Below are 25,282 nucleotides of genomic sequence, written 5' to 3'. Positions count from 1 at the left end.
TATGGAGTGTGACCAAAGAGGGGCAGTGGAGCTGTGAGGGTTCTGGAGCACAAGTCTGGAGGTGTTCAAGAAGAGGCTCTGAGGGCCATGGTCAGTGGTCCTGGTGGGGATGGACTGGGGTTGGACTAGAAGACCTTAGAGGTCGTTTCCAACCTTAATGATTCTATGATTCTGTGAGAGGCCCCAGTGCAGGAGAGCTCATTGCAGCTCTTAACAAAGGCTGTGCTCCCATTTCAGCCAAGCCCACGTTGGCTGACACCTCTCTGTCCTTTCCTTCCAAGTGAAGTGCAGCGAGCTTCAAACAATCAAAACTGAGCTGACGCAGATCAAATCCAACATTGATGCTCTGCTGGGCCGGCTGGAGCAGATTGCTGAGGAACAGAAACAGTCCACAGGTCAGTGGAAACACCGATTTGTTCCTCTCAGTGTTCAGAAGAAGCAGAAAACAGCACAGAAGTACCAGATGGTGTTGAAGCATCTCTGCAAAATAAATGGTCAAAAAAAAACCTTCTGTGCTGCCAATTATTAGGGGCTGCCAAAATCACACGCCCAATCCCCTCCAACTATGGAATGGGAGTTTATTTTTCTCCTGCAGCAGTTTGATTTTGCTCCATTTGCCTTATTGTTTGGGTTGCTTCTGTCTCCCACATTCAGAGGGATGCAGAAGGGGGAGCCGGTTCTGCTGCTTTTTAGCAGCTCCTTCAAAATTAGCAAAACTTCCCATTGCAGAAGAAACCCCAAATGCATTATTTACACAACAACTCAGTCCTGGGGCCCTGTGGATCGGTCTGATCAGGCTGCAGCCATCACCCCCTGATCCCGATGCCTTGGCTCTTGCTCTCACAGAGGTACGGAAGAAGGTGGATGGCAGCAAAAGCGAAGTCTCACAGGAAGACACAGCGTCAGAGGCAGAGGTCAACACGGAGGAGCCATTGAATGGGGATGAGGGAGAGGAGGAGGGCCTTGCACGGGATGAGTGTGAAGATGAACTGGTAAGAGAGGCCGGCTATCGTGTCCCTCCAGCCAAGTGAATTCAGCAAGGGACCACAGTTTTACCAGAACTTGTTAAACCCTCCAGGACAACAGTTTTCTCCTCCCAGAAGGAAACTGTTGTGTTTAATCCCATGGTTGTTCACAGCTTGTTCTTCCTAGCTGTTCTGTGGCTTGCAAAAGCTGTGACCTCATAAATGCTGCAGAAACACTGCTGTGTTCTGAAATTGGGACTACTTTTATCTTTGATCTCAAAACAATTCATTAATGGCTTAATTAAGTTGCTTTGCTCCAAAGGAATTGGATCTCAGATGAATGGAAACATATGTTAAAGACAGACCATGTTGTGTTGACTGCACTTTCCTAACAGCATGCATTTGCAATGCCCTTTTGTCCAATGGACAGCAAAAGGCAGAAATGTGGTTATGGAATCTCAGCAGGCCACTCTGTGATGCTGAGCAACCATAGCAAGGGCAGCAGTTTCCTCTGAGCATGGGTTTCTTCTGTGCACATCAGCTTTAGTCCTGCCCTGGATAAGGACCGGTAAACCTAGGGAGCAGATGTTTGTGAGCCTTTCCCAGTACACAGCACTGGTGGCACTAGAAGTGAGGATGGAGCTCACCGTCCCTTTCTTCTGCCTCACCCCATCATCACTGGGCTGATCATGTAGCATTTCATTCCACCTCTGGCCAAAAATCTTAGGACATTGGCTGCCTGTTTGCACTCTTCCACTTTACCCCACTGGAGTCGTGATGGATGAGGGATCTGAATGGGGTCTTTCAATTGTTTCAGTTTCTGGGGCCTCATAGCTGAAATCTGTGACCCTGGCTAAATCTAAGATGATTAAGGGGAGATATCATAGGAGACTGCTAGAAGGAAGAAAGGCAAAAGCTGGTCTCCTTCTCTACGCCAGTTAGGATAAGGAAGGCCAGTTAAGATAAGGAAGGCCCCCTGCTATGGGCAGGGACGTCTCTCACCAGATCAGGCTGCCCATCCATCCAGCCTGGCCCTGGTGGTGCCAGCACCTCACCACCCTCATCACGAACACTTTTTTCCTTGTATCTAATCTAAATCTACTCTTTTCCAGTTTAAAACCAATACCTCTTGTCCTATCACTACATAACTTTGTAAAATGTCCCTCTCCATCTCCTTCAAGAAGAGCTTATCAGGGATGGGTGAACAAGTGCACCGTTTCAAGCCCTATCACTTCTATTTTCTGTTATTTTCATGTTTAAAAGCAGCACTGAGTCAGAAATATTTTACTGCCAACTTCAGACAGGCTCAGATGCGCTCAGCGTGAAGCAGGTTAATGTGTGGAACTTGTCTGCAGGGGTGTTTTCTTAAGCACTGCAAGGCAAATCACAAGGGCCGTCCTTTAAATTTTGCTCCTGACCTCAGAGCACTGAGCAGTTCTGAAGCCTTTCCATTTCCTGGGCAGTGAGTCCTTCATCCTGTGTCTCTGGCTTACAGTCGTCAGCTTACAGACTGCCACTGGGCTCAGGGGGCTGGGAGGGCACAGGACAGACCTAACCAGTTAACTAGGAATAAAAACAACCCTTGGAGCACCGTGGCCTTTTTCATCAGCTTTGTCACCAGGTCATTGGGTTCCTTTCTTCACTGAAGAAAGGGCTTAATTTTTCCCTAGCTTTCCTTTTACTACTGGCTCTTCTTCTCACCCTTTGCATCCCGCACCAGTTCCAACTTCTGCTGGCTTTTAGCTTTCCTAACACTGTTAGCTCAGCTGGAGCGGTGGCTCTGTATTCTTCCTGAGTGGCCCAGCTTTGCTTTCACTTCTGGGTCCTGTTCTTTCTGTAGGAAGAAGCTTGGTTAGGCCTTTGTTGTGCATTCTCGCTGGTCTCTTGTCATGTCTGCCCAACCACACAGCAGGACGGGCTGTTCCCTTGCTTTGAGGCAGGTGATTTTGAAGGCAACCCAGCTCCTCTGTGCTCTGTGGGCCGACAGAAAGGTGTTGTATGGGAAATTGGTAATCACAGCCTGAACCTCTGATTAACCAGCTGAGGCAAGTGTTGGGTCAGCTGTGGGAGCACAGGTGGGAGTAGTTTAGTTGTGCTCCCGTAAGGGGTGGAGTTCGACTCCACCTCCTCTACCTCATTTAAGGGCTGACCCCCACTGAGGCAGCATCCCTGGTAGAGGTTGCTCCAGCTTTTCCAGCCAAGGCATTGATATTGGTGAGTTTCCTTTTACAAATAACCTTTTGTATCAACTTTTGCTACTATCTTCATATTATTCAACCTTACAGGTGTCTTGTGAGATTCTGCCCAACAGACCCCAAATCTGCTCCCTTAAGTCTAATTCTGCTGTTTGTTGTAGTTATTTCTCTCAGGAAACTCAACTTCACTGTCTTATTGCCACTGCAGCCCAGACTTCTTTCTACCTTCACGCTGTTGTCTGGATCTGCCTTGTTCATGGGTCACATCAGCCTGACCCCTTGTCAGTCAGCTGCATCAGGAAAGCTTTCTTGATGTTCACCAGCAATCTGTGGGGTTGCTTGCCCCCAACCCTATTGACTTTCCAGAAGATAGCAGGTAGGTTGGGTCCGTGTAGAGTACAAGTGCCTGCAGCCAGCAGGTTTCCTCCAGCCATTCCCAGTAGGTTTTGTATCACGTGGGCTGCACCAGGTGCCAACCATGATGTCACATAAGTTGTTCCGTCTCCTGATCCTCAGCCAGGTGCTCTCATCTGACTGAGTGCTCTCATCTCATCACCTGCCTTAAGGCAAATCCCCATGCAGTTGAGCCTTTCCTTTGCCCAGAGCATGTGCCACCTGACTGGGTTTTCCTGAAGAGCCTGTTTCCAGGGCACTACACCTGCTCTGTAACTGCAGCTCTGCAGACAAAGAAGGAACCTTTATTCTGCTGCCAGAACTCACAAGCCTCCAGGCTTCCCATCTTGGGAATCACCATCCATAGCTCTTTTGGGTGCAGTCTCCAGCTGTTCCTTGTTCATGCATTGCAGCCTTCAAAGTTTTGCCCCCACAGGGGCCCTGCAAACACCCACTTGAGTTCTCTGATTGCACAAGGCTATTTCCATCCTCCAGTGCCCTTTGCTAACCAGGTTGGGGCTGTGCTGTCTTGCTTTCCATCTAGATCACCTACTATTACCTGCAGACATCTCTTGGCTCCATTTCCATCTGTTCATTTTCTGTCTGGGAAATAAAAAAGCTACTGCAGAGCCCCTAATTCATTTAATGATGCCATATTGCAGAATGGCTCCAGGAGGGCAACTTTCACATGCCTTATTTTCATATCCACTCTCATACGGGGAGCAGTTCAGCACATTGCACTGCCATCCGCAGCCTTTGGAGTGGTGAATATCCTGAGTGTTAACCTGGAGGACGAGCTGTGCCACAGACTGGTGCAGTGTCTCTGTTCACCCACAGTCCTTTTGATGTTCCCTATTTGCCATTGCAGATAAGCTTCCCCTGAGCATCTTTATGCAGTTCCTGGCACTGCAAGGTCTGTGCTTACAGGTGTGGCTGTTCCCAGGTCCTAGATAAACTTCTTACAGTGCTAAAACAAGGCAAGAGCCGTGCATGCACACACGGTGAAGCCTGCTTTGTACAAATGCTGTGGCTACTTAATTCTCAGGTTAGCTGATGTGAAAGTCAGGGGTCTGTCCAATTGCTCATGTAGAGATCAGTGCTCACCACTTGGCAGCTTCCATTCTGGGCTTAAAACCGTCCCCAGGGACACGTAGCTTTCCCACTGGAGGTCTGGCTCTGGAGCAGCGCAGATCAGACACCTGATTTCACACCACTATGGGAAGGTGGGCTTAATTTCCTCCCAGTCTCTTTGAGGTTCAGCAGAAGCCAGACCTCAACACCAAGCATGGAATCACAACCTGCTGGGGTGGCTGCCCACCGTGGAACCAGCTGATCTCTGCATGTGACCCAGCACAGTGGCTCAGGCAAGGCAGGATGGGCACGTGGTGATCTCCTGTTTCTGCTTCCCTTTTCCCTCCAGGAGAACAGCCATTACACAGACGTGGAGGATGCCAGACTACAGTAACCAGGTACAGCTCACATTGCTTTTCACTCTCTGATCAACCCCTCATTTCCTTTCCTACATGACACAGTGCATCTGTGAGGTTCCAGGAAAACAATGTACCCTTTTATCCCCTCTGTCCCTTGTCTCTCCTTGCAGCCCACTTAGAACAGCAGTGAATGATGGTGTGAGGAAAGCACGAAGCTAAACCCTGCCCTGGCACGTTGAGCAAGACAAGCTAAATTGAAGTGCTGCTGTCATCTCTACTTGGCATTCAAAAGGAGAAATGTGGCCCAACATCTTCCACCCATCTGTAAAGCAAAGACAAAGAAAACTCATCCCAGCAGATCCCCACGACCCCGTGCAATGGATTCAGAGCTCTGCAGTGAGCACAGGCAGCAGCCAAACCCTGCGTGATCCATAATCACCCCTGGCTGGGTATGGACCCAGTGAGTCAGAGATGGTACGGGGCTGTTGGCAGGAGAGGAAGGACAACTAAGCCCAACTCAGTGAAGACTTTTGTTTCTCATGCTAAAGTGAGAGCCAGAGCATTTGGTAACTGGGGGAAAAGTACTGTCTCAGTTTGGACAATGTGTTCTCACACTCAAGGTCACTGTAGGGAACAGGGTGCAGGGTGAGCTCTCCTGCCAGAGCGATCACCTCCTGCTGTGGCTCTTGTTCCATGCACTGCTGCAGGTACGTGGCTGCTTCCAGGCAGATAGGAGCTGGTGGCTGTGCATGTGCTGTGCTCTTTGCAGCTGCTCGAAGAGAGGAAAAGGCAAGGAGATGCTGCCTGCAGGAAAGCAAGTGATCCCAAGCAGGAGAAACAAGGCATGCATCATCTTCAGCTGTACGGCAGAGATGGAGTGCGAGCGTGCATCGAGCAGGTGGATGCAACCCTTCTGGAGCAGCAGCTCTTTGGAAGGGCTGTGACCCATCTCCAGACAGAGCAATCAGCCCCTGCCCTACTGCTCACGTCTGCTCCTCAGCCAGCTCCCCTGGATCTCTAGGGCACCAGGACAGCACTGTGCAGCCCCTGACCACCACAGCTGTGCTCCATCATCTGACGGCTCTGCGGTGCAGCGATGCTCCTGAGTGTGGTGAGGCCAATGACAGTGACCCCCAGCGCGTGTGTGGGTGTGCAAGTACCTCTTTCTCCTGCTTTTGACCCATGCCACGTCCTGCGAGTAGGAGGCTGCAGCAGCCCTTTCTCATCACAACACCCAAAAGTCTCTCAGCCTTTCTCATCTTGTTCCTTCCTCTTCCGTGTGCTTATGCAGTTTTTCTGGGTTCAGAGGCAGATGGGGCTGAGACTCACACAGCACTTTATTCAGATCAGTTGTGTCCTGCCCATCTCCCCTCTGTTTCCCACTCCCCTTCCAGAACACACACACACACACACACACAGTGCTTTGAATCCAGAATGCTGTCCACACCTTCTCCTCAGCCCAACAGCCCACGTGCACCCCCCGGACTGCACAGGGTGCTCTGAAAGGGGACTCCTGCTTTCTGCTCCAGCACTTCAAAGCCACACCTCTTCTACAGCATCTCTCTCTGAAGGGTGGAGGGGAGAACAGGTTGTGGGGGCATCGCTTCCCCCTGCCCGGAGGACCATCCTGGAGCAAGCATGGCTCTTGAAGCACAACGTTTTATTTGCATTTCTTAGTCCTGAAGAAGTCACGAGGGAATGAAGGGATAACCGTGCTTTCCCCCACCTTGTTCCGGTTCCTGTACAATTTGATCCATTGTGTTGTACTGAGCCGTTGTAGAGCTGTTTCTTCTTAGGCTTTGAGAGGATGAGCTGTGGTTTTTTTGCTATGAACTGGCTGTGATGCTGCTGTCTGGGAGAAAGGTGACCTTGTACATACGATCCTGTATAATAAAAGAAAGAAATCTAAAGAAATCTAATTTGCTTTTGTTGCCTGCTCCGTCCTACACAGACACACACATTTTTCTGCTGTATTTCACGTGAGCAAAACTTCTTTCTCTCCCTGTATGGGACCGTGCAGAAGATCTTCTCACAAAGAGGCAAACACGGAGCGGTGGGGTGGGAAAAGGGAACAGTCTGTTCACCCTTCAGGCCATAGGGCAGCTGAGAAGCACCCTGCAGGTTTGCTGTGGAGGGTCACTATCAAGAGAGGAGCTTCACCTCTTCCTGCACGCCACCCCTGTCCCCAGCCCTCCCCTCCCACCCCATTTTTCCATGCACACACACCCACAAATGTGGGGTGGGGGCTGCATGCTTAGGTCCCAGCTCAGCTCCTGAACCACCTCTGAAACACACTCTGCTGTCGCATGGGAACAGACCGCAGGGAAGAGCAGAACCCCATTTCTGGCTTTGCTGTGGTGGACTTGTGGTCCTTCTGTCACATCTTGTTAGTTCTTGAATGGCTGTGAAGTTGTCCCACTCTGTGCACACCCAGCCACGTGGGAACAGCTTTCCCATGATGTCCCCATCATGATGTCCCCATGGAGTCTGTCCCTGCCACTTGATGCTGCCCAGCTGGGATGTGCCAAGACAAGGGCTGGGCATTTCCCCAAGGGGAGCATTTAATTCACCATCTGCACTCTCTGAGAAGCCACCACTGTAGAGTGACAGCTGGAATAAGCATACATCCAGTTCCCATCTTCTGAACTGGAAGTTGTTGAAGCTTTTCCCCACCACCCACAAAGGCAAGACTGCACTACTGAGACCTGTGGACATCTCTTGCCTTCTCTCATTTGCTGCTCCGTTTGTCATCATGGTGACAGCAACATTGTTTTTGCTGGACACAAACCCGGAGGTTCCCATCCCCTACTGTGATGCCTGCACCTCTGGAACTGTGAAACATTTAAGATTGAAGCTTTGGGCTTAAATGTGCTGCTCTGGATGGCAAAAGGCAATGTGCAAGGCTCTACTCTTTCAGAACAGTGGATGTTAAAGCAATAGAGCAGGGTTACTCCAGTCCCCAACGCTCCTTTGATCACAGAATCATTAAGACTGGAAGGACCACTGAGATCAAGTCCAACCACGACGCATCCCTACTAACAAAAGTGATAAAACCGTGACACCACGTCCCTCATCCCCACATCTAACCTTTTGTTGAGATGGTGACTCCCCCACCTCCATCCGCATCCTGTGCCAACGCAACACCAATGAGATTCTGGACATGGAAAGACAATCTGTTAGGCCAAGATGCCTGTGGCCTTGCATTGAGTTTCAGTCAGGAGACATAACAAAAGTCCCCGTTGACTTTAATAAATCCTATCACATGGATTAAGTCCATTTATTGCTTTAGAAACATTAATGTTATTGCAGCGGTGATAATAACCATGCCAGACACTGCCTCTATGTCATATCCCTCCCACAACACCTTCCCATTATCTGTGGGATAATTCCATACTTTTTCTCACTCTTAATAAAGTTGTGAAAACATTAAGAGATGTGATTACGTACCTCCAATGGCTCCAGGTGGGTACCAGCCATTACCCTCCAGGAAAGCATTGCCCAACCATGGATCAGATGTCAAGAAGCAAAGCAGAACCTTGATTAGCAACCTGGAAACATTCAAGGAACTGTAAAAACAAGGTGTGTGCTTAGAAAGTATCTGCTGGTCTTCAGGGTCTGCCTGGAAGAGCCCAGGGGCCAACGTAGCAAAGCAATTGAAGTCTCTTCTTGGGTTTGCTCCACATCACAGTGCTCCTTCCCTAGTACTGCCCCTCCAAGTGAAGCATCCTTAGAGGCAACCCCAATGTTTTTGGGTCTGCTGGTTTCTCCTCAGCTAATACAGCCCAGCTCCATGCATGGAGGGCGCATCAAGCCAACATGAGCACTGGGATGTGCATTTACATTCAAAAACTGAAATCTCAAGAGAGAGAGAGAATAGAAGATGCCAATACGTGTTAACGACAGCATAGGAAGGTGGACTGATACCAAAAGGACAGAAAGAGTGGGAGGTACTAAGAAAAGTGGGGGGGTCACCCAGCTGATGGTGGAGCAGCACCGTGTGCTCCAGCCCCACTGTTATCCATCACATTCGCACCTGTGTGTGTCTTCTCAACTCAGCTACCTCCAGATTTCTCTCCCTTCCATGTACCACAGGGAGTGCTGAGCCCATCACTGTGGTTTGGGTGCTCAGAGACCCGCAAGGACTGAGCCCCAGCAGGCAGCAACCCACAGCACACAGGAGATGAGCAATGCCAACACCACAAGAACAACACCAGAAGTGAAATGCTTCAGAGCCCCACCAGCAAAAACAAGGACAGAAGATGTGTTCAGCTCCTCTAATTCGCTCCAGATCCTCCTGTCAAACCCATTTGCTGCATGGGATATTCTTCTGAAAAACAGCTGCCAGCTGCAGATGGTGACACTCAGAGCTGCGCTACGAACAGCTTTGAGAAATCTGGTCCTAAATGAACCCAAACAGTGATTCACTGGGAATTGCTCTCACCTGCAGAAAACCTTAATAGCTCATTTGAGGAGGGATTCCAGCAGGGCAGAACAATGCGCGCCCACCCATCTGCATCAGGAACACAAGTACTGCGTGCTGCCTTTGCAACTGCTCTTCATTGCACTCACCTGATGGCCAACCAGGTCTGGGTTACCTCTAGTAGAAGTGCTCCCCCAGCAGCAGGACATACAGAACCCGCACTGCTCTCTGTGAGTGAGCACTGAGCACAGCAAAGAATGGGGCACCACCTGCAAGAGGCACACGGCAGTCGCGTTCCTTTGGAGTTGGTCATCCCAACACTCCCATGTTTGAATCTTTGCTGGGGGCTCATTTTCCCATTCAAGGTATCCCCATTCTTTTCTTTCCACAAAAGAAATGTGCATCGTCAGATGAGCTCGAGGTCTTCCTTCTGGACAACAGCTACGTACTTTCTAAGCTGGATGCAACTCATGTTGGCAGACACCTCATTTAGGCACTAGCTGGTGGCATACAGAGAAGATCAAACCCCCAGGTTTGCACTACAACAGCACACGGTCTGTTGAATCCAGTTGGGTTATTAAAGAAGCATTAAGAACACAGCAGCGCAGAGGGAATGAGAAGAGCAACCCTCCTAACAGATGGAAGAGCTCATCTCCAAGCACAAGGCTGGGAGCATAGAAGGCACTCAGGATATCACACTGAAACTCAGTGCCCAGCAGGTAAAGCACGGAGCCCTGGGCTGAGTGATACACACAGCCACCAGCCTAGTATTAAATGTGGAGGTTGGTGGCCCTGCATGCAGCAGGGGGTTGGAGCTTCATGATCCTTAAGGTCTCTTCCAACCCAGGTCATTTCTATGATTCTGTGAAAGCATGAAAACTCTCAAATACAGAAGACATGGAGAAGAGCAACCCAACTGCATCACTGTACTCCGAGCTCCTCAGCTCTTACCCAGCCCACTCAAGCAGGGATTCCCTTCAGTGCCAAATGAAAATCCAGCCCCCACATCTCCACCAACACCATACAGTCAAATTGCATCTCACTGAGGAAAGCATGTAGGAATGGAACTGTTTGCCTTCCAGTCACCCACACCTGCACACAGGCCCATGGCAAACAAAGCTACCACTTTGCTCTGTTAAGAAATCCATTTCTGAGCTGCGTACTTACATTCAGCATCACAACAAAACCCTTCTTTATTTTTTCCCCTCTGAACACAGGACTGTACTTTAAACACATCAGCCTGGCAAGCAGCAATAGCCACAAAGCACACACAGTGGATTATACCAGTTTTCTGAAGGTACACTGGGAAAAAGGTAGGGGTTCTTTTGTTTGCCTTCAATAAACAAGCATCTGCTCCTGGACGCAGCAGACTTCTGTGCCAGCAAAGTCTACATCGAGATGTTTTACACTCCATTACTCATCAACACCAACGCTTGTGGGCTTTCATGTAGAGAGACACAGAATACTCCTATTCAGTGTCTGTATTCATCCGACCTCACATATGACGGGTCTGATTTATTTCAATATTAACATGAACTTTTTGATCCAACTCCATATTTAACCCACTAAAACAGCCTCAGCTTCAGGCCCTACAGCATTTTTCAGACAGATGATTCATTTTCAAGGACAGTAAAATTATCTGAGTCAGGAGAGAACACATGCAAAAATGCAGTGAATGGGGCTTGTAGTTATTTTAGGAGGTCGCCAGAAGAAGGCAGCGACCAACACTTCTCCAGTTTTACTGCCAAGAGGAGAATGCCTGTTTGCTAGAGAAAAAGACAAGAATACAACAAGAATGTTACAAGAGGCACTGATCCTGGCTTTATTCACTTAAAGATACATCCAACATTTGTTATAGCTCACTTGGAATTCATAATGCTTTTAAGAAACCAACTATAAAGATCTTGATTTTTGCCTTACAGTGCTGTCAAGTTTTCAGATAGCAAGTAAGTGACTTCCCAGCAAAATTGTGCCGTGCATTAACAGACGTACAAAGATTAAAACTTAGTAGAAACCCTTCAGTTCTAATATTTCGTGTTCACAATCACCACAGTTTTCCTTGAGGAAGCAACTCTGCTAAGCCGCAGGGATGCGAGCCAATAGTCCTGAGCTATTGCACCTCAACCTGACTCTGCACCATTTTATAGATGGGTTAAATGAAAACAGCTTCTATTTATTCCCCACCCCCCAGTACAGTACTCACAAAGGGCTTTGCATCTTTGTACTTGGCGACTGTAAGAAACTTTCTGCAGCACTGGAGGAAAACAAGGTAGGGCAGCACTGTGTGCATCCCCACAAAGATACTGGCTGCCAGTGGAGAGAAGTACATGTCTTATAACCAAGAGGTGACGCTGTTAGTTTGGAATATAAACTCCTTGGCAGCACATTCCATAAACTCAAGGTTTATCCAAGTGTGCTGCAGCCATCACATAACGATGTCACCTACTTTTTTACTTTTGCTGCACTTAACTTTTCTTTTTTTTATTTAAAGTGATGAAGAGTGCAGGACTTTATATAAACATTTCTCTATTAAGAAACTGCAAAATTTAGTACTATGATACTATGAAAGCTTATAATAGCTTATCAATTCTGTGTTAAGACAGCGTCAATACGGTGTCTGAACTAGCTCAAGCTAAAGTCTGCCTAATAAAGCAGTATCAACCTGTCCTGATGTCACTGCCTGTGACCAATACATTCCCATTCTAAAGTGGCTATAAAAGCACAACCAGTTCTTATGTTGGGACATCACCTTTGTTGGGTGACCAATCTCTCTGCTTAATGACAGCCTACCTAAAGATCAACTGATTACATAAAACTGAAATAATCCTAAACTTCAATCTAATTCTTGGGCACCATTCAGTGACATGATCTGCAGAACAGAACACCAACCATTCCCAGGAACTGTTTAAAGCAGAAACTAAAGGAAAAACCCAAATCAAAGACGCTCACTGTTACAGTATCTTTAATTTATCTCGTGTTTTACAGAAGTCCAAATGGATTAAAAAGCACCTCTCCTTTCCCATCACTCTCCTTACAGTTGGTAAAATATATTCAATGAGCAAATGTATGTGAACAGCTTGAGGATCTGCAACTTGCAAGGATTTCACAGACCAATCAATCAAAAGCCAAATTTCTTGTAGTTTTTACAATCTTGTTTTAATACAATGGTAAGTAAATCCATTCCGATTGTAAACCTGTCCAGTCATATCTCCCCAGAACACTTTGCAAAATCCAGTGTTGATTAGCAAACTAGTTAGCTTTGGCACGGAGCTGTGCTCTCTTGCCTGTGACAGCCTGGAAACCAGTTTTGATGCTGGCAACGGAGCAGCGAGAGTGGCAAGTCTCACACTGCAAGAAATATAACCTGGTGTCCTTCTGTAGAATTGTGTCTGGTGACCGACACGTATGACAGGTGACATACTCCTCTGCAGGAAAGGAATTAATTTGCAGTTAAAAGATAACGTATAACCAGCAGGAAACAAACAAACAGACACACTCCACCAGTTCTTCAGCCTTTAGTTTAACAGTTGTTTTCAAAGGCTGTTTAAATTGATCTACTGAATTAGAAGCAGCTTGCTGTGAAAATCACAGAGGTGGAGATAACCAAAAAATTCCTCCCAGCTCCCAAGTTAACAAAGAGAGAGTTTCATCTGGTACACTGTGCTTTAAAAATAAGCTTCCCTCTGGCTTCCCATGACTTTCTGTGTTGAAAATACATTCCCACAGGTACCTTGCAAAGGTACAGCACTGCCTAAAACAGCATTGTTTTGCTGTAAATAATCTGCAAGCCCCTCACCTAATCTGTAGGGGGAAAAGGAAGTTATACTTACTGATATATCTTCTCAAGACATTTTCTATCTGTTTTTGCTGGAATCTTCCTTTGATTACAAGCTGGTTGTTTCCGTCTATTGAGCCACTAGTTTAAAAGAAAAAGGAACATGAAGTAATTAATTGACAAAAGACACCAAATGTCAACAAGAAAAGTAAGTATATGAAGTCAGGAATATGACTCTACTATTCTACCTTACTAAGGCCCTCTTCTAGCCATGTCGACACAATAAACTGAACACATTTTCAGACTACAGTTTGCAAGTTTTTGTTTCAAGTCATTCAAAACTGAAGTGAGACTTTGTTATATCCACACTGTAATTAGATGGCTTGATTCTGTATGTCTACATCACAGCATTTTAATCTACAAGACAGAAATGAATAAACAACCAGAAAACACATTATCACAGCATGAGATTTTTGATATAAAAGGCCTTCAAATGCACAAGCATTCTTTATGCTAAGACAGCAGAATTTTACATGTGGCATTAGACAGAGTAACTAGCTACAGGCCCTCAAAACTTCTATCAGATGAGCAGATACTCTCTCTTCCTCAGCAATTATATGCCTTATGGTAATAATGAGCTGAAGAGTCATCCTGACCAACTGAGTCAATCAGCTCCGTGATCAGATCATTTTTTGAGAGAAGTCCTGGTTAACAAATCCAAAGTATTATCCCAACTGTTCCCCAGGACTGAGAGCTTGTCTCAGTACCCCTTCTATGAGCTGCTCTCCCTTCAAACACTCAGCACAGCATCTGGGTGTAGGAAAGGAGAGCCTAATGTTCAAGCACACACAAACAGATCTAAAATGAGGAATCTTACATTTGAGCAATGACAGCAACACTGCCATTGCTTCCTGCATACACACATGTACAGCCCCATAGCCTTACCTTGTACCCAATTCTGCCAACAAAAATGCCAGGAGGTGTTTTGGCTGACGATGTAATCTAAAAATAAAAGTAAGGATATCTTTAACCTCTGTCCCCCAGAGAAATTTGATATCTATACAGAAATGGCAGGCTAAAATGATCTTAAATTAACAAATTTTAAAGGGCAGTGCCAGAGGGTCTGCATCAAACAGCAGAGGCAGACAATGAACAACAATGAACAGAGGACACAAAAAAGCTAAGCAGCCCACACACACACAGACCAAAATTAGAGAGTAATTACTGAAATTAAATTGAAAGCAAGTTTTTTTATATCTTGGATTTTCCACTTTTAACCCCTTGCTATTGTTAGTGCCCTGGAAAAAGCATTGCTAGCAACCCCTGAAACATTACTGTGGTACATCATCCTGTATATGTCTAGTACGCAGTATATCATCCTACATACTGTAGTATATCATACTCAGTATGACTGCCTGGACTGCTTCCTGGACACTTACAAAACAAATCAGATGTGTGCTTCTAGAAGTGCTCACAATGAGTAGAAGTAATTAGGACAGAGAAGCAGAGGAAATACAATATCAAACTCCGTGGCATTTACTAAGAGAACAGTACTTGCAGTTTACCTCAAAATTAGAAGGAATACCCATCCCTGCCCCTGTAGCTGAAGCCTTACATATAAGCACCACTAGAGTTTGTAGATGGAGACCCAACTACAAACTTGGAACAAGTGAATAAACACAACAGAGCAATAGGTTTTGTTTCAGACCCCAAGATCCATGAAGCAAGCCTATCATGCTGGTAACCTAGGTAAGAAATTATATCACCTTCATAAATAACTGTAACAAGAAGAAAAGGAAATGAACAGCATGTCAAAATAACTTTCACTTTGGTCTGTCAGCCTGTTGTCAAAAAGCACACATTCAACAGCTAACGGCACAGAAAATTCTACTATTCTTGACAGATGTTAAGAGTCACACTTACAATTTGCAGATGTCTGTAAAGTTGACAAAAGACGTTTTCTTGGTCCCTACTCTCACCACCTGCGGAGGCTTCATGACAAATTTCCTCTTTTCTCCAGCTACCATATCTGGGTTTTTTTCCCGCATGATGTTAAATACTCTATTGAGCAACTGCAAAACCAAATCATCATTGAAGATACACAAGATATTCACATTGCAGTACATTGTTCCTAAAAACCTGAGATAGCGTTAACAATGAGCATTAGACCAAATTCACCCATTAGCACTTCCCTGCAAGCTTATGAACACACTCCAAAAATATTCTGATAAAAGCAAAGACTGAAAGATGCTTTCACAGAGTTACTTTACAACCTCCAGGTACCCCAGCCTGTCTGCAAAAGTCATTTTAAATATCACTAACACTGCCCTATATGAAAGTTAACTGTGACAAAACATATTTTTCTGTTCACATGCTTCTGTGTATAAGCCTTAAAGTTGGAAAGAGGACATATGAACATAAGGCTCTGCTCTGAGGTAGCACATTAACATGAAAAACATTACTTTGAAAGCCTTTTAACATTACCTCATCATATGTGTAGTCCCTTTCTGAGCCCGCCCACGCAGGTCCTGACTGAAGGCTAAAAGAAATTCCATCATCTTTTTTGCTATCTTCATCCTCGAAAGCTGTAAAGAAAGTTGTAAGGGAAGAAAAAAATAGTTATTTAACCTTAAGTGCACACCATTTCTCAAAGGCACATCAACAGAAGATTTCCCCAAGATGTGAAATCTCTGTTCATCTGGTTAGAAGGGGTATCAGCACTTCCTGTGGACTTAGGCTCCTTCTATAGAACATTTTTCTGATCATCATGATAGCGGTAAGAGGAACAAGATGGATTTTTAGACTAAAAGACACCCAAACAAGTTATTCACCTACAAAACAGCCTTTCCAGTTTCATCACCTCCCTAACTACATTATACTTTTACCTTCATCCTTTTCCAATACTTCATCTTCATCTGGAAACTTCACAAACTTTTTCTTCTTCTTCTTATTGCCCAGCATGATGTCAAGGTCATCTTCAGGTTCTACCACCTCTGGCACATCTCCCTCAATTTTTAATTCCTACACATAAAAAACAAATTAAGACTGTAGTATCCAGTATTAAACATGATTTCTAATGCTGTGCAGTGAAGACTTATATAGTACAGTGTGCTACCAGTATAAGTATTAGCATTATCTACCACAATCCTGAAACACAACTGAAAAGAACAGAAACTAACATCTGTTAAGTAGAGCCCTGAACTAAAACACATGAAACAGGGGCAGATATTTTAAATATCAAGCTGAGCTCCTATGAGGAACATGCAGCTAACACAAACCAGTTTTGTATTGAAACTGTATCTAGCATTCTACTCCCTTTGGAATACACTGTTTCCTATCAGGCAATCAATGCCCACAAGAAACTGCAAGTTAACACTGGCTGGTCAGAAACAAGGTACCACTGTACTTCGATAAAGGCAGCAGCCACATTAGGGTGCAGGGGAACAGAACTCCTGAAGTACCATAGACACCAACGTAAAGCGAAGCTGTGCTACCTGCAGCCAATCTAATTTATCACGTTTCTTTCCCAGATTTGTTATTACAATCCTTTCTTGGATGCAGGTATGTTTCTGCACTTACAGAGAACACACACAGCAAGCATTTGGACTGTCTGGGTCAGATCAGAGGGACTTTTCCTCCTCAGAAGGCAAAATCCAATGTAACATAACATTTATCTTCCCTCTTGCTCTCTGAGCTTCCCAGTTACACTGACACGCGATACTAAATTATGGCTTGGAATAAAACTTGAGAAGAGTAAAAATATCTTGCACAATTTCTGGAACAGAAAACAGCAGCCAATCAGTGTAAAGAAAACACGAGCAGTGTAAAGAAAACACAAGAGTAAAAACAGACTTCATAGCAGATAAATACCCTTTATTTGAAGGATGTCTTCTAAAGGGCTGTCCTGTGCATTGTTTCTGACATCATCTATCTTCTTCTCTTTCCTCAAAAGGAAGCTAACCTTGGTGATAACCAATCCTTCCTTCAAGTCACAGGATTACTGGCTTACTGCAAATATCTGTTTGACTTTCTCATTCCCAGACAAGATCTCTTTGTGCGCTAACATACTCAGCAGAACTACCATACATGAGGGACACAGTGAAACTTCCTACTATCTACACCAAGACAAGATGTCAGATTGGAAATAGCTCCCCTACAGACAATCCCCAGAAGATGAAAGCAAGGTTTCTAGCAATTAGACAAGATGGCCTGGTTGTGAAAACAAACCTTTACACCTTCTTCTGCTTCATCTATATCAAATATCTTCTTTGGCTTCTTCTTCTTTTTCTTTTGATTGAAGAAGTTCAAATCATCCAAGTCATCTGTTGCATCTGACAATAAATGATTGCCAAAGGTACAGATGTTAACAACCACAGCAACACTTCAGATGCTACGGTTTCCAATTTGCATCCAAAGTCTTCAAAACACTACAGCAAAACAGTGACCTAAAGCCCCTACAGATATCCTTTGTGTTTTAGAAGAGGTCGCTCTCATCTATCCCTAGATACTACAAGAGCGGTTTTACAGTTTCTGTATCTTATAACTTCATTTTCTTATTTTCAAGTGTTGAATCTTTCTTTCTGTTATGCAAGACAAACTAGTTACTTCAGTAACTATATTGGAAACACTGAAAAGCTAAAAGAAAACTGCAGGAGGAAAGTACAGCTTCTTAGATTGACTGTTGGAGCCAATCTTAACAAGGAAAAATAAAAATGGATTTAAGCTAATAGCATTCCTTTACTCAGGTCATCTTGAAATGGCATTGGCCTCAACTCAAAAGGCAAAGTCATATAAACACACATAAGCTTACTTCCAAAAAAGATTATAAGTAACACTCTTGCTGTAGCATTCACAGCTGCCCAAAACTAGAAATCCTTTTAACCATATCTCTATTATTCACATTACAGCTTAACTGGGAAAATATTGCAACAACTGCATAAAGATATAAAACATCATTACAACTGCTTTAGGGCTTCTCTTTTCATTGTCTCACACAATGGTTCTATTTAAGTCAGGAAAGCAGAATTAACATAAGCTGTATGATTGTATGGCGTGATTTTAGGCAGAAGAAGTAAATTAGGTCCGTCAAATAAGCAAGAGATTATCATAATTATTATTCACAAGTTCCTGAACTAGAGCCTCAGCATTGTTCATTATGATACCGTGCTCTTGAAATGGGATTTCTAGTCTCAAAATACAGAAGGGACCCTTCAGAGCTTATCTATAAGGATTCATTTTACCTTTCTTCCTGCTGTCTTCTTCATCTGCTTCAACATCTTTGTCTTCTGTTGGCTCTGGTTCAACTTCTTTTGTTTCTGACTGCTGAGTCTCTTCTGTTTGTGTATCTGCTCCTTCCTCATCCAACATAAACGGCTTCTTCTTCCTCTTCTTCTTCTTGCTCATAGTAGGATCGAAAATCATCTATAAAAGAGTTCATTAGCAACATAATTATCACCTGGCATTCAGCATTTCTGAAATCTTTAAGCTTCCCTTCATATTCCTTATGTTAACTGAACTGTCCTTCAGCTTCCATCTCAATCTGGGATTTTTCTGTACCTGCAACAATGTAATACAAGTTAACTGACTCAAAAATTGAGCTTCCCCGAGAATATAACTGATCTCCTTCAGAGGCATAACTAAAAAGAGAACTTATAAGAGGAGAGAAAGAAAAGGTTAGAATACCACTGAACAGCTTCAACTTCTGCTGCTTTTCCCCACCACAGCTAAGATTTACTCAAGTTTCCTGTTACCTACGTACCAGTTCAGTTGAAAATAATATATTACAGCTGTGAACCTTTCAGATCAGAAACTTCTTCATTTCATTATGAACTCCAATACTGAAGTAAGGCCATGTAAAGCAAGTGTCGTACCATTCAGCACTACACACACAAGAATAAAAACAGCCATCACACTGAACATAGTAATTTCCAGATTCATTAAAAGGCAACACTTACCAACAACTCTCTTAACAAGAACGCTTTGGTCCAGGGAGAACCCTAGAAGAAGCTGGTGCTACAGCCTGACCTGTGTCAGCTTAATGCTATGAAAAAGCAAAGCTCTCACCTCCAAGCTGTTGAGCCAACAAAGCAGCTTGCTTCAGCTAGTCAGACTCAGAAGAAATCACTAACTCAAGAACTTGGAACCAACTCATCATCTGGATACCTCAGACAATCAGCACAAGTTCTTCAGTTTTCCAATGCAGGATTGCTCCCTGCTGCTTAAATTAAAATAACTTATGTTTGACATTGCAGCTATTGGTCAGTTTGTTACACTGTACACCACACTGTATACACAGATGTACAGACATTTAATACCTCAAGCAGAAGAACTGGAGAAAGGGTCTCGTTATCTAACAGTTGAAAAATGTTTTTTCATTTAGGTAGAATTTAGGATCATAAATACACCTCTCTCAGAATATCAACCATTTCAAATGAGAAATTCTCCTGCTTCTCGTTCATTACGTTCTCAAAGGCTCTCTTTCCATAAAGCAATCTTTTCCTCCTCCTACATGTGATGCTCTTGTGATATTCTTCCAATTGGATGTAGAAGATACATTTCATAAAGGCTCTGAACTGAGACTGCGACGCAGTACACAACACCCATGTGAATGTCCACAGAAGCCTCAGGACAGGCTGCAGTGTGCCTTTAGTTGTGCACAGCATGCTTACAATGGCGTTCTAAAAAGTCCCATCAGCTGCCTTCCCTCTCAGGCACATGTATGAATCATGCTCCCACAGGGCGGAGCGCTCAAAGAATGTGCACAACTGCTCACACTGTTTGCTGCTTTCCCCTTGTAACCTCTCAGGCTGCTGACACAGGAAAGCTGCCTGCATGGGCAAGGGTGTATATCCTTGGGAACTAGCAAGCCAACACCATTTTCAAGATCAAAGCTCCTCTGAATGCTGCAACTTTGAGAGACTCCACAGACTCATCTTGTAGCTCTTTTGCACAAAGCTGCAGGAATAAGATGATTAGATCAAGTTTAATCACAAAGGAAGAATCACTCCACAAAGGAAGAATCACTTTTCCTTTTCCTAATGAAAAAATAGACACCTCTCATCCTGAACTGCTGTAGGGCACATCTTGTCTGCACAAGAGACTGAGTCCATCTTCAGTATTACACTAAACTAAGGATAGCTTTTAGGCTCTGGGGACGGTTTTAATGCTGAATAAATCTTTTTAGCAGAGGTGCATGGCTCTTCAACCAGCCTTCTGCAGAGGTGCGTGGCTCCAACAGCCCACTTGGCTCTACAGGGACAGCATAACCAGCCAGGCAGGCAGAGCCAACTCCTGCTCCCTTCAGCATGGTCACACCAGGCTAACTGCTCTGAGGAAACTGAATACAAGAGCTGGACATCCTGAGAAGGACATCCGTGCCTGAACTATTTTTGATCATCAAGAACTTACGTAAGAACTAAGCAGGACTCTTAGGTCACACGTGCCTTAAAAAAAACCATGATATGAAGTAACCAATCTGCTAACCAGGCTGCTCCATGTTTGGCTTTCCTGGACTAGAAACATCAGGAATTAATTCATACTTCCTCTCTATTCAGTACATTTGATTAACAAAAGCACGATGATAACATCTAAGCATGAGAAGTACTGGATAAGTTGTAGGCATACTGAAGAGACTGTAGCTGCCAGGCTAAATGCACCAAAGCCTATGCTTTTACTACACAGAAATGAGAAATTGCCATCCTGTTTCAGCTCCCAGAGCCAAACACCCATATGGATTTTTCTCTTCTGTAGGCTGCAGTTCTTTCTCACACACAGCTCCATATATCCACTCCCGATTTCAAAGGCCCGCACAGTCAAAACCCCGGCTTACAGATATCAACTGAGTAAAAGATGAGGAAAAAATATATAATTAGAGCTTCAAGTCCTATTCCCAAGACAGAAACCAACATCACCCAAAATTGCTGCAACAGCGGCATTTACTGGGGACTCTACCAGAGGTCACAAATCCATTTCATCAGTCTGAATAAACATAGCCATATCCACCAAACACAGACTAACACTGCACTGAGTATGTCAGTACAGGTATCCCTACATTGCACTGCTCTCTATGACAGAATACTAAGTTATTTACAAACTAATCAGTACATACACCTTCCAGTTGCTCAAAACATTCTCTAGTATTATTTCTTTGGAGTTCCATAAAGAAAACCTTTCAGTTATCATCTAGTAGGATTTTAGACACGTAACAGGATTTTTAATACGATCATTAGAGGTTAACAGACTGCTCATCACTTGCAGGTTTAGAATTCTGCTCCTCACAAGCAGGACACGTGCTGCCCCTGCTGTGCCACACTCCTGGGCAGCACTCAGACAAGAGCTGGTTCTACCAGGCAGTTTCTCTGCTGTAATGGTCTGAAAATTTCAAGCTGTGGTGCAGTGAAACTGCCCCTACTTGGAAGAACTCTGTGACACAAACCAGACAAAGGTTGTAACACTTAAACTACAGATCTGTCTTTTGAGATTCATATATCTCCTTCCTTGGCAGCTTTAAGAAACAAAACACAACTATCACCTTAAAAGCTTACGGATAACAGGAAACTTGGCTTTTAGGCAGCCAGATACAGAGAAGTTATGGGTGCACTCACTCTCAAACACACTATCCAGAAGATCTACAGTGACAGCTCAGCTAGCTACTACCACTTTCGTTCTGTCAGTCTGTAAGATGAAGCAAACCAGAGATGCAATTTAACTACACTATTCCTGATCTCACCTTAGCATCAGAACAAATGCAGTCAAGATGGAAAGCATCTGATGGTCCTCGTTTCTGGAATCAGAGCACTATCTTCACATTAGCACATAATTAGACATAGAAGTGCCGGATATTCAATCACAGCAGCTGAAAAACCAGTCTTAGCTACCATTAAAGTAGCTTGTAATTACACTACTTGCTGTTTATTACGTCAGAGAAGTTGTGAGTTGCCTGTGTCCAAGGTTAGAGCGACCAGACTTAGCTCAGAAGTGAGACACAGACATATTCTAACCAACACCAAAGGAAAACGACCAAAAGCAGCTGTCTCACATGGATTCCGTCAGCACAGCCTCCCACCAGCCATGTCTCCCATCAGGGTGCTCACAGCCTCATAGGTGGAAAGCTTTCCTTTTCCCGTGAGAGAAACTGAAACAAGGTTACCAACGGCTCCAGCTACAACGTTTGAAAGACTTCTCGGATACAGCTGCACCCGCTTCCCTAAAAGCGTGCCTAAGCAAAAACCACTGCATTGGGACAACCACACGTTATCACTCGCTAAGATGCACCTATTGAGCTGTCAGGGATGAAAGACGAGATATTAAAGCTCCGCAAAGAGATAAATATTGAAGCGAAATGCTCTGGCCAAAGGAGCACGAGGCGCCCTGCGGACGCGATGCCGGCACGTCTCCTTCCCTCCCACCCAGCCCCGCTGTGCGGGATACGGGCACGGCCCGGGGAGCTGCGGGGCCGCATCGCGCGTGGAGGCGCTGAGGACCCCGCGGAAGGCCGAGTCCCGGCCCAACCCCGGGCTGGAGGCCGCGCGGTGGCCGCCGCAGGCCTCGGGCCCGCTCTCCCACATGGCGGCGGCCCCGGCCGCAAAGCAGCGCAGCCCTCGGACTCTCCCTCCCAGACGGCGGCGAGCCTCACCTCGTCGCCCGACATGGTTGCGGCCGGGCACGGAGCGGCTGAGCGGATGAGGAGCGGCGGGATCAGGGACGCTGCCGGCCGTTGCCTGCGACCGCCGCGCTCGCCTCTTGCATCAGCGCTCCCGTCCCCCTCAACGCGCCTGCGCGCCGCGCCGCAGCGCCTGCCGGGAGCTGTCGTTCTCGGCGCTGCGCATGCGCCGCCGGATGGCGCGCGGGGCTGTGCGGCCTCCCGGCGCTGTGAGGCGGGCGGAGCCGGTGGGGCTGCGGGATCCGAGATCGGGCCTTCCGCCACAGCTCTGCCCTTCCGCCACAGCTCTGCCCTGCGGGCGGGTGGGCGGTTACTGACACCGAAGCGGAGCAGAAGCGCGGCGCTGCTTGGTCTGTAAGGAAGAAAAGCTTTCCTTCCCGCCTCTGGAGAGCATCCGGCCCGGCCTGCCTGCTGGGCCCCACCCAGAAGAGCGGCCCTGTCTCGTTGACCCCGTTAATGTGTGTCATTTACACACAGTGCCGAGATCGTCCTAATAGGTTCGCAAACCCAGCTCTCACGGCTTCACCTCTCATGATAAGTGCTCCCCAACCCCTTCCTTTTTACCCCATCCCATTTGCCCTCTAATAGCTAATAGAATCATAGAATTACCCAGGTTGGAAAAGACCTTGAAGATCATCAAGTCCAACCGCAGCCCAACCAGTACCCCATCTCTAAAAAAACCTAGAAGGCTCTGGCGTCAATAGAAACCATGAAGGACGGAGGTTATCCCTGCAGCCGGTTGGAGTGCCGAACAGATCTCACCCTGGCTGCTGCCATGAATGGGATGCCTGTTGCAGTGTCCTCCGAGGACACTGAGGGTCACTGTTGTCCATGTGACAACCCACAGTCCTTTAGGAATGTTGCTGTCCCTTTCCTTTCTTGTCCCAATGTTCTTCCTTTTCAAAAGCTACACATCCAGCCCTTTTTATGAGGTCTTTTTTTCTCCCCCTTCATTTTCATTTCCATCTTCTGCACCTTATTCACATACATATTTCTTACTCCCCGTCCTGGATGTAATACTTGCGTCTGACTCCTTGGCAGTATGAAACAGAGCAGGATAATCACTCCCAATTAATAGATCCCAGAATAAAGTTCGCTTTTTTCTTTGTCCGTAACACTTGATGAGCAATTGTAACCCAAAGGTTTCCTCTGGTTGAGCTGCCTAATGAGTAATATACGGCACAGTGTTGAGTACATACAGAATACCTGATATTTGGGGAACGTCAGAGGTGAAGCTGGTAGCAACTGCTAGGAGTGCTGTGCTGGAGTTATGACCTGATCTTCAGATAGGAACCAAAGAGGGAGATGCTCTCTTTGAAGCTCCTGGCTGCAGACATCAAAGGCATACCTGGGAGATAACCTTACACTGTTTTTTTTTTGCTTCAAGACCATTCAGGAAGGAGTGTTTTCCTGTTCCACTCTCCTCTTTGCTTTCCTTGTGAAATAAATAGGTCTGAGAAAATCAAGCCTACATCAGCTTTAGTTAGTTGTTACCAGCATCAACAGTTGTCCAAGAACAGCTGGAACCAGCGGCTTTGATCTAATACTGCAGGGAAGGGGGGGAAAAAAAAGCTCTGTGTGGGTTTTGATGAGAAAAGCACATTCTGAGTTCAAAAGCTTGTGGAAACACACGCATAAAACGATTCTTACCCCCCCCTTTCTTATTTTGCTGATAAGAAGCCATCATGAAGCTTTAAGAAGGAGGTGCGCGATGCAGCGTGTCTAACTTCACTAATGAAAATCAGATACTTGAAGCTCAGGAACAGAGCGCACTGGAAGTGTTACACCATTACAGTTTGGATCACACGTGGCTGTTTCAGTCTTAGCAGTGCTTGGATGCTTTCTGGTGGAGCAAAAGGAACAGTTTTGTTCTGGGCATGGTGAGGCGATAGTTAAAGACCACTTTCTGTACAGAGTGAAGTTCACTCCTCGACAGCGTTGCTATAAATCGAAGCACAATTTAAGGCTTATGTGAAAACTGAGTTTTAAAGTGGATTTGTGTTTTGGATGAGTCCATTCTTTTCAGCATTTGTGCCTGAAACTGAGTTCTGCTATTAGTAAATTTGTTTGAAAATGCCTAAAGACAGCCATCGAGTGAATATTGTTAACCACTAGGCTTAAGCTCACTGACACAGGTTTAACTACTGCCTTTCATGGAAGAGCATGGAAGCATGGAAGATGAAAGCATCAAGCAGGGGGAGCCCATAGAACTTAATCAGAGCCTGAGGCTGAGGACAGAGGTCTGTGTCACATACCAGAGCCAAGACAATAGGGACAGGTGATTTGGGTCTGGTTGTGCAGAGAGGAAACAGCCAAAATATATTGAGGGCTTGTTTTTACAACACACATCTCTCCCCACTGTTTGGAGGGGGGGGAGTTGAAAACAACTTCCAAAGCTTAAAGGTTAAATTGTTTGCAAGTGAAATGTGCCATCATTGGCCTG

The 25,282-nt window shown here is 45.6% G+C and overlaps 2 protein-coding genes across 4 annotated transcripts in view; one reads left to right on the top strand and one right to left on the bottom strand.

Moving 5' to 3' along the window:
- Positions 1-6,900, top strand: part of RALY (RALY heterogeneous nuclear ribonucleoprotein) — a 106,850-nt gene extending 99,950 nt beyond the window's left edge. For 2 of the 3 annotated variants that reach the window (XM_072350440.1, XM_072350443.1), the window contains 4 exons: positions 282-395; positions 847-992; positions 4,974-5,022; positions 5,154-6,900. In XM_072350440.1, the coding sequence (XP_072206541.1) occupies positions 282-395; positions 847-992; positions 4,974-5,018 (305 nt within the window). In that variant the 3' untranslated portion in view covers positions 5,019-5,022; positions 5,154-6,900. The remainder of the gene's footprint in view (positions 1-281; positions 396-846; positions 993-4,973; positions 5,023-5,153) is intronic. The other variant, XM_072350441.1, reaches the window with a different exon arrangement.
- Positions 6,901-11,197: 4,297 nt separating this feature from the next.
- Positions 11,198-22,970, bottom strand: EIF2S2 (eukaryotic translation initiation factor 2 subunit beta). Its single transcript, XM_072350520.1, has 9 exons — positions 22,813-22,970; positions 18,419-18,599; positions 17,406-17,509; positions 16,064-16,199; positions 15,663-15,763; positions 15,102-15,250; positions 14,124-14,180; positions 13,234-13,319; positions 11,198-12,828 (listed from the first exon to the last, which is right to left on the bottom strand). The coding sequence occupies exons 1-9, from the start codon at positions 22,825-22,827 to the stop codon at positions 12,653-12,655; spliced, it is 1,005 nt and encodes a 334-aa protein (XP_072206621.1). The 5' UTR covers positions 22,828-22,970; the 3' UTR covers positions 11,198-12,652.
- Between the last annotated feature and the right edge of the window lie 2,312 nt (positions 22,971-25,282).

The sequence above is a fragment of the Excalfactoria chinensis genome, chromosome 15 (genome assembly GCF_039878825.1).
Source record: "Excalfactoria chinensis isolate bCotChi1 chromosome 15, bCotChi1.hap2, whole genome shotgun sequence".
NCBI lineage: Eukaryota > Metazoa > Chordata > Aves > Galliformes > Phasianidae > Excalfactoria > Excalfactoria chinensis.
The sequence above is the reverse complement of the archived record's forward strand: the minus strand, read 5'-3'. Positions and strand labels throughout refer to the sequence as shown.

Coding starts and splice junctions, on each gene's coding strand:
- EIF2S2 (XM_072350520.1), bottom strand. Junction 15,764..16,063: donor AGTATTGGAAAAGGATGAAG/GTAAAAGTATAA, acceptor CTTTCTTTACAG/CTTTCGAGGATGAAGATAGC. Junction 13,320..14,123: donor TTGGCAGAATTGGGTACAAG/GTAAGGCTATGG, acceptor CTTTTAAACTAG/TGGCTCAATAGACGGAAACA.